Source organism: Pelmatolapia mariae, linkage group LG4 (assembly GCF_036321145.2).
Source record: "Pelmatolapia mariae isolate MD_Pm_ZW linkage group LG4, Pm_UMD_F_2, whole genome shotgun sequence".
Taxonomy (NCBI): Eukaryota; Metazoa; Chordata; class Actinopteri; order Cichliformes; family Cichlidae; genus Pelmatolapia; species Pelmatolapia mariae.
Window position 1 is genome coordinate 6,924,060 of NC_086230.1, and position 9,656 is coordinate 6,933,715.

The window sequence follows — 9,656 nt, forward strand, 5'->3', positions numbered from 1 at the left end:
AGAAGCTATCGGCGCACATAAAACCCTCAGATGTTTGAGTAGGCGGGCACAGTGTTTGCAGGGACTCCTGACTGGGCAGGACAAAGTGAAGAACAGAAAAACCAGATACTCATTTGTCAGTTTAGTTCTCATTTGGGCCGATGGTTCCCAGCAATGTCACATCAGACACAGAGAAAGAAAAAGGGGGGCAGCAAGAACCAGTCCATCTATGCCAAATGTTGTTCCTCCACTGTTAGCTTACAACAGTACACACGAGCAGTTTATACACACATGCACACGCACGCACAGACACACAAACACACTCACACACAGATTATGTGCGGTGAGGAGTAATGTGCTTCCTTACAATCCCGGCTACAGCATTAACAAACTTAGAGAATGCGAGATCGATTACTTTTTCAGCTTAACTGTATCGCATCCATCTGCACAGGCATACGTGGACACACACGCAGACACGAGCACACACTCTCACTGCCCCGCCCCTCCCTCCCCCTCCCTAATGTTCACAAAGCGCGTCTAAAATCAAATTATAGATCTCCCCTAAACAAACCCCACACATTCCATTGGAATTCACGTGGATTTCATAATTCTTCCACACTTTTTTTTCTTCTTTAAAACCGCCCCGACCTTCCTGTACACAACCGCCGACCTTGTGTACTTGTAATCCCTCCGAAACCTAAACCCTCCCCCGTCTCCCCTTCCCATCCCCCTGCCCCGCCACCCCTCTTCTCCCACCCCCCTCCACCCTTCTCCCGTCACTGGCTTCCCCCCCTCCTGTTTGGGATGAGCTGAGGTTGTACAGTAAAATCTGGGGGTGCAGTCTTTATGCTGAGCTGAAGAAGAGGGGTGAAGGGTAGGAGGGAGGAGCAGGAAGGCAGTGACCCTCTGCTGTTCAGTCGTCTTCCAGTCCCTGGTTGAGGAGAAAGTTGGCCGCCAGGTTCTCATTCTTCTCGCAGGCGAAGTAGGCCTGAATCACCAGCGCCTCAGGGAAACCCAACGCTTTTAACTGCTCCGTTGGAAGTCATGGAAGAGCAGAGGAAGGAGAAGAGGAAGACGGGCGTTTAAAACCAACCACCTTTTTTTAATTAAAAAAAGATACTGCCGATGTTTAACCTTTACTCTTCGCTCACCCTTTCAATGGCTTCCTTCTCCTGAGGTGTAACCTGGATGTAGTTGACAGGCGCGCCTTCCTCCCCTGCTGCCCCCATCTCTCCAACCTCTGGTGCATCTCCCCCCTCTCCCACTGGTTCGTTCAACATCTGGATAAACAGCTCCTGATGCTGACTGATTTGCTAGTTGGGAGAAGAAAAAAAAGAAGAATTTAAAAAGCTTCTCACAGAGACGAGCAGCAGAATTCGTCTTCCACGCGGACGGGCTGTGATACCTGTAGAAGCTGAGGATTCTCCCGGCCTAGCTGCTGGAGGAGAGCGGGAAGCAGGGCAGGGTTCTGCTGGATGGCCTGTCTCATGTGCAGGAACTGGGGCTGAGTGCGCAGGAATGCAAGTGGGTTCTCTCCTAGAGCACAAAAAGAATGAACAACAGTGAGAGAGTTTTGTCCTCTTTCAAAATTTCCACCAGGAAACTTGTGCGAGCCTGCAGCTGTGACCCATGTGTGTGTTTGGGATTAGTTACATCAGCAATGTTGCACACTATGACTGCAGCACGACCAGCTCAAACTGCTAATCACTTATTCTTTGATAGCAAAGACTGAACAGCTGGGCTGCATGCATTCAGATCCACAAGTATTTGGACCATGGTGTCATTTTAACACCACTCTAATTTTGCCTCTGCACACCACCAGTGGCTTTTAATTCAAATCTTGCATCTGCTCAAGCTGTCATGTAGTCACAGGGCACAGGCCTCACTGGGCCACCAAACTAAGTCATTTGTCTAATTATTTTTGAGGATCTGAAGATAGACAACTGTGTACAAGTCACCCAGCCCCCCAAAAATGAACTGAGGAATCTTTTTGTTAGATGAAGTAAGAAATGTAAGAATATAGTTACTGATTTTTAAAGGTCACCTTTTCTAGTCTTACAATTATTACCAAAAACCTTCTTCCACTCAACCTCCTCCACAACATGCAGAAATGTACATGATCTATTAAACACTTAACCCTTGATGTATTATTAAACATTAAACATGAGGTGATGCCACAAGTCAGTACGTACAACTAAATGGGAAACTTTACATTATGTTTGTAACTAATGACTTCTCCCATAATCCCAAACAAGATGTTACAGCCTTGGAATAGGCGTGTGCACTGCATAGTAAAGAGTGTATTTCTATACATGCATGCAGATCCATGATGAGTCTCCCAACAGGTCCTGGTAAACTAACTGGAAATCAGAAAGAGGCTACAGGTGAGCAGCAAGTCTACAGTGATGTGATGGACGTGCAGGTTTGATGCCACCTAACAGGTTTAACAACACTTCATACAAGCCTGTGGTGGAGAACCGCTTAGCCACTATTGAGTCACGATGAGTCATCTTGCAGTGACAGTTATTAAGTGTAGCTCTGTCTACACCCCTGCAGCAGTCACACATTCCAGTGCTCTGGAAAAAAATCGTATTTTTGACGCGAGACATGTTTTTTTCTACCTTTTAAAATCAAAGCTTACACAGTGCCAGTTACTGTGTTGTTTGTCACACAGCTGACAGAGATGCACAAACACACTTGACACCATGTTTGTGTTTGGATCACAGCGAGTCGGCTGCCCTACCTTCTGGTACAGACGGAGCTTCTGTGGTTCCAGATGTGGGAGCCTGCACTGGGGGATTACTCTCCTGGACTGGGCTGCTAGGGATACCCTGCAAACAACAATACAACTGTCAATCACACCCACAAACATTTAAGCAGGCTCAGAGCATTAAAGGCTACGGTCATACGGTCATTCTGCAGACTGCAATAGCCACGCTCTGTGTTAAGTGTGTCAAGAGAAGAGCAACACAGGCATATTTCACTCTTTATATACCACAACAACACCAACACAACAGCTAACAGCCACAACCAATAGTAGATATTCAAAGACATGTTTGACAGTTATAATTAATCTATTATTTCTTGCCAGTTAGAAAGTATATCGACATCCTATGTTTTCACTCATAAATCAAATGCTACATTTTTTTAAAAGAATAAAAACCTAATCAAAATATTGAAGTTTTTATTTGGCATCATGCTTGAGATTTATCCGCCATATTGGACATAACGCAAAGCAGTTGCTAGGGAAATGTGTATTCCTCAAGTGGTTGGCAGTGGTTGCTGGGTCTTGCTGGATGTCTCCAAATATTCTACAAGCTGAGCAGTAGCACAACGTGAAAAACTGACGCAAACCAGAAATGGAGAACAATCACCTGTACAGTCAAAGCTGTTCCTAAGCGGTCCAGCAACATGTTTCCAAAGGAGCAACTTTCACTTTGAAGGCAAACTGTCTCCGCTTCAGGTTTATGTTGCACAGATTCAAAAGAGCTCCAAGAGCAGCTGAACAGCATTTGTGTACACGTCTGTCACTTTCATTCAAACTAGGACAGCAGCTATGTGCTACTGACCAGTCAACGAATACACGTCTTTCCCTAGTGACAGGTGGTTGCCAAGAGGTGACTGACCAGTGTGTAGGCCTGTTTGACGGGCTTCAGCAACATTTTCCCTCAGTACCAGTGGTTGCCAGATGGTCTCTAGGCCTGTGTGACTGCTCCCACTGTCACCATGAGTCCAAACTGGTTATTAGTCACGTGTCTGCAAAAACCTCAACACTTTTCCTGAGTTAAGCCCATGTGAAGGATGGGTATTTCTGTCTGTTGGTCTTTTAAATTAGAGCTTACTGTAACTAATATTTGCAGAAATGCTCTTTTATCTCAACCTTTAAAAGACCAACATGTCTGTCTGTGCTGCAAACACCTGAGAGTGAGTCTTTTATACATACAGAAACAGATGAAAGCCATTTTAGCCACAATTATGGCTACTGTGGCTAAATCACTCATCTCTGTATGCAAACATCTCCCTAGTGTCTCAGCGTCACCAGCAGCAGCTACTGTGTTTTCATGCAGTATGCATTATGGAGAGTGACGCCCACCACCTTGACTAGCTCATGTTATAACCCCCTCCCCTTGATGTGTGTGACGTACAGTAAGAAGGTACTCCACGGCTCTGTGGGGGTTGTTGAAACTGGCCCGTAGCGCAGCCACAACTCTCTCCCTTTCATAGCCCATAGACATGATCTCCGTCAGCATCGCCTCATACTCCGCTCCGGTCACTGAAAGGGCAGACGTAAAAGTTTAAAACAAAAATTGTATGCTTGTTTGCAAATCAACACATTTTTAAAAAAAATTATCCTCTGAAATTTCATCAAACATGACAATTTATCATACTGACAAATTAAATCCACTTTGTACAATCGAGAGACAACTTTCAGACTCCGAGCTTTTACCATGAAAACACTAGAAATAGAATCTCAGCAAACTTTTTATTACAACATGGATTTAAATAGAATCACTTTACGCATACACTCCCCTCTCTTATAATGGGAATCCCCCATTACTCGTAGGCACAACAAGAGGCGGCTTGCGTTTGTCAGAGCCTAAATATAGAAATGGCATGTAGCACACTGCAGCCAGTTAAGTCCCACTTTTACAACAGTAACAGCTTCTGGTAGTTCATGTAAGCGTTACACAACACAGTCTATTGTCTGTCTCTGTACAGTTCACTTTTAACAGCTACTTTTTAAATAAATCTATTTCATTAAGACAGGCGCCAGCTGCTTTTATCCGATCCTGTGATGTAAGTCTGATAGCTTGCTTTACCTACCCAGCGTCGAGGATGCATCCAGGCCCTGACTTCCACCACTGGAGCTACAAAAAAGAAAGTTGGAGCGAGGGAAAAAATATACATTAGACAGGTTTCCTGTGATTTCATGTGAACGGAGGCTGTGCTGAGAGAGGCACCAGGCAATGGTGATGGAGGTGAGCTTGGTGATCAACATCTGTTCCATCCAATTAACAAAACAAACAAAACAAACAAACAAACAAAAAAAATCATACAGGCAATGGTTAAACTGGATTAAAACACATTTACAAAAAACAACAACAAAACAAACAAGAACAACAAAACCTTCTCAGTTGCTTCTAAAAGCCTGTGGACTTGATGTCCCACATATTTTCCACAGAAAGTCTAAAATATAATATTCACTCCTGTACGCTTGGTCTCAGTGCCTTTCTTAACCTTCCTCACAGCATTAGCAATTAGCCAAGAGAGTCTGCTGATCACGTAACGTCAACAAGCGGACATTTCTCAAACAACCACAAATTTCACAAAACTCAAAAAACACAAACTCTGGTGTAGCTTCAGACAATTTTATCACCAACAACACTGGAGATAAAGCAAGTTCAGATTAGTCAGGAGGCTGCTGCATTAAAATGACTGACTAAGCAGGTAAGCTAACATTAGCTAACATAATGAACGTAACTAAAAGCTGGTTTTAATGCCCATACAACCAACTGTATGGCTCAGTCAGGGAAAAACTAGGGTCAAGCTTAGGATTTCTTTTGGGTAACATTAGCTAAAACTTGCCTGATTTCAGGCATAAAAACTAGAATTGAACTATAGTGTCTATGCCAGCTAATTAACCCAAAGCACAGGGAGGCGATCTTTCTAGCAAACTTTCTAGTAAACTTTTTTTTAATTTAATTATCAGATAACAGTATAAATTTGATGCTACCAGATTCCAATACCAGTTGTAGCTAGGCTAACTGTAGCTTTTTTGCTTGCCATCATTGTTGCTGGCAACTCACTCCCAAGTGGAAGTCCTAGTTAAAAAGCTTTTCAAATCACTAAATGAGTTATGATGCTAAATTATTTATTATACCACATAATGGTGCATAGTAAGAAACAGTAATAATTAGTGGTACACAGATAGTTGGGCAGCTGCAACTCTGTTGAACAGTTTATTCAAAGCCATTGTCAGTATGCAGATTTAACTATACATGAGTCCAGTACATACAAGCAGGTCAATTCCTGCTTGTATGTATTAATGTATTAATGTTTAAAATGGTTTTATTACAGACTAATTATGCACATCTCTTTTTCCAAGGTATGCCTGCTAAATACAAAGCATAACATTTTGGTTTGTAATTTAGCTAACTTATTGACAAACATGAAGCCTAAGAGCAGATCCCACAGATTTAGATTCTAAGCAGCTGAATGACATAAAGCACAGGATGACACGAGACAGAAAAAGGGATGGCTCGCTAGTTATCTGCAGCTGATCTTTGACCAAAAAAGACAGGATTGATTTCCACTATAAATCTCACTCTAAGAGAATTTCCATCTTTGATGGTGATTCTCTTAAATTGATAAATAGAATTTTTTTTAAGTCACCAGATGAGGCAGCCCAACCAAGAGTCTGTGTGCATGGGAAGCACTCCAGTTATGAGTTATGTGCTCGGGTTAAAACCATCCCTATTCATATCTTAAAAGTTAACAGTTGTGATATTGACTTGAACAAGTCCTATAATATGTTTTACTACTAAAATGTAATACTTACAGTTGTTTTCATTATTCATTAATCGAGCCGACTGGTTTCTAACAACCAAAGACGGTCGACTTGTATGTCTACAACCAGGCAGATATCCACTTAACATGATAAACAGAAGCAGGAATCAATGGCTTATCAGCTTGGAGAATTTAAAAAAGGAAAAAGAAATGACTAATTTATGATTGTAATTTCCCATCAATCACTTAATTAATGCACAGTTCTTACAGCTCTAAACATTTCTCACTTACACACTTACATTCTGGAAAATATGATGTAGTGACATCATCCAGTTTTCTCCTTTATCACAGAGTAAACTTTAATGATTAGCATGGCCAATTATCACAGGCAATATTTGCCATTTTTAAAGCTATTGGAATTATTACACTTTTTTGACACATTTTCCTATAAAATAGTTATGAATGTGCAGGGCTGGCTCTGATGCAGGCCTGAAAAGAGCAGGAGGCAGGACACAGGATGTACAATTGCTAGCTGTGACTTTGCCTACACTCTTCTCGCACTGGCACAAATTAGGTGCATTCAGAAACCAGACAGACTCTATAATATGACACTGGCTGGTTAAAGGCTGTTTAATGTCCGAGCTGTCCAGATCATACAATTATCTCCATTTAGTAGTGTCTACACGAGTTCAGCTGGCAGTGCAGAAAAACAGCTTTAGTAATAGAGAGAGTGTACCTAGCTGGTTGTTGTGGTTCTGTGGCTACGGCACTTGACTCCTCTTTGGCCTCCCCGCTAGGAATGGGGACAGCTGCAGGGGCAGGGGCTGGGGCTGGAGTTGGGTTTGTAGTCGGGGCAGCTGTTGATGTGGAGCCAGAGTCCTGTACTGGGGGTTTGGGTGCTTCTGAGACTGATGGTGAGGCTGCAGCTGCAGGCTTAGCCTTTTGTTTATTTAAAAAAAAAAAGTGCTATTAGACTATCAACATATTGTTAAATCTGTTTAACAGGAAAAGAAGCCAAATACACTGATGTCAGTCACAAGTATTGATTAGGATCTCACCTTGGACACCATCACTACAACAAAGTTCTTCTCATCAATTTTGTAGTCCTTAATTGGTGTGTCATCTTGCAAAATTTTCCCAGCATATATCAGCTTCTGCCCGGACACAGGAAAGTTGTCTTTTCCCCTTTCTGCTTCTATCTTCTCTTTCAAGGCCTTCACCTAATAATAATAACAAAACAAGAAACAAAACCCACCCCAGGACTCATTATTATCCATGACATGTCTTCCAGTGCTTCTAATACCAGAGGTTTAATATTAGATGACCGGCTTTCCTTCAAGTCATTACAAAGCAGGGAGTCATCCTACCTGACTTCAGCTTTAAAGTTGGGTCTACTAATGCTATAAAATGCAGTGGTCTATTTTGCACCTAGTCTATTACGTGTTTACTAAAAACTAAATTTTGGAATGTCACAATAATTATATCCACTGAGAGTATGCTCGTACTATTTCATTATAATATATCACTTAACAATGGGCCCTGCAAGCTACACCTTCGGATGTGAGGACATGCTAATAGAAAGAGTCAGTTTCTGAGTGAAGCTAATCGCAATTGGCAGTGTCATAGGCGTTAGCATTAGCAATCACGAGCGTAGTCCACAGCTTGCGTTCATCAAAAAATATTAAGATTTAAATCCTAACCCATATTACTCTTCAACAAAGAGCAGTAACCACACCCGCGAAACAATATTTAAATGATGAAAAAAGTCGTTTAAAACTGTGTCGCTATGACTTTGATAATGGGCTACTCTGCTAGCTAGCTTGCTAACGCTAACTCATCACAGAAATGAGGCGTCGCGTTGTTTTGCGGTTTCTTGTGGGTTGCCTCTTTGTAACGTGTGCGACTATTGCGAATCCTCCAGTCGAGTCTAGTTGTTAGTCGTTCTTTAATGTGTAATATAAATGAATGGGAAGCTGTCGGGTCTTCACGCAAAGCCAAAACACAGGTCCCGCAGCTAGCACTGTTAGCTTAAAGCACGTTAGCTATAGCCACTCACCGTTTGTTCGGGGTCTATCTCAATCTGAATAGTCTGCTGCTGCAGCGTTTTAAGTGTGATCTGCATGGTAGCGGCGACTGACGCTGGGTCAGAGGTGCTTCAAACGGAGAAACAGTTGCTCGCTAAACAGTTAATTTGTTTTTAAAGTTGGCGTTTCGGGTAAGATAACAACTAGCCGAGAAATGTGTATATCCATGAGCACTCAGCAAATCGCCATCTTTGGTGACAAGTTGGTGGTGCGGCGAGGAAAGCCCCGCTAGAAGGTACGAGATCTCGCGTTCACGTGCTGTGCTCCGCGACTATGGCAAGCTATGGGGTTTCTATCTCTACACAGTCATTTTGAATAGTCATATTGACAGCATGTCCACATGGGATAATTATTATGAAAATATGGCAAATTAGAGTTACAACAGGTTAAAGTCAGAAAACCTCATGCTACTGTAAAATTTAGTTTATATTATCTGAAATGTGACAAAACAATAACATTAACGAACTGGTAGTTAAATAACTGGCTTTATAGAAGTACATGGTCAGAATTATATGACTTTTAAATCTTTATATGTCTGTTTTGTTGCAAATCAATTAAAATAAACAAAAGAATCAATCTTGTGATTGGATCACGGCAACTGCTACAATAGTGAGCACCCACAGACCTTTTTAAGCAGCAGCTGTTTTTGTATGACACAGTCTGTAAATCAAGCTGTGTAATGATTTCAATTCTGTACCTACAGAGAACAAAGCCGTTTTAAACGTTTAGTAACACCTGTGGTGTGGATGCAGTGTAAAGTTTCGTCCCTGTAATCCGTCTGTATCAAACTATAAACACAAAGTCCAGAACGCTTAATAATTACATTGGGCTGATGAAGAAAATATTCAAGTTGGAAATGCTTACTGACCTAAACACTCACCGGCCAGGTCATGACTGTCATGTCAATATGGACCAAAGTCTCTGAGGGATGTTTCCAGCACCTTGTTGAATCTATGCCGTGAAGACTTAAAGCAGTTCTGAGGGGGAAAGGCGGACCCGGTACTAGCAAGATGTACCTAAGGACACGGTGAATGTATTGTGTTCAATGAGAAAATGACATAACAACAGTCAGTGGAAACCAAAATC

The 9,656-nt window shown here is 42.0% G+C and overlaps 1 protein-coding gene across 1 annotated transcript; it reads right to left on the minus strand.

Moving 5' to 3' along the window:
- Positions 1-743: 743 nt before the first annotated feature.
- Positions 744-8,793, minus strand: rad23aa (RAD23 homolog A, nucleotide excision repair protein a). Its single transcript, XM_063470464.1, has 9 exons — positions 8,543-8,793; positions 7,545-7,706; positions 7,223-7,425; positions 4,804-4,847; positions 4,125-4,252; positions 2,723-2,810; positions 1,385-1,515; positions 1,131-1,292; positions 744-1,006 (listed from the first exon to the last, which is right to left on the minus strand). Exons 1-9 carry the CDS (start codon positions 8,606-8,608, stop codon positions 893-895), a joined length of 1,098 nt encoding a protein of 365 aa, XP_063326534.1. The 5' UTR covers positions 8,609-8,793; the 3' UTR covers positions 744-892.
- Between the last annotated feature and the right edge of the window lie 863 nt (positions 8,794-9,656).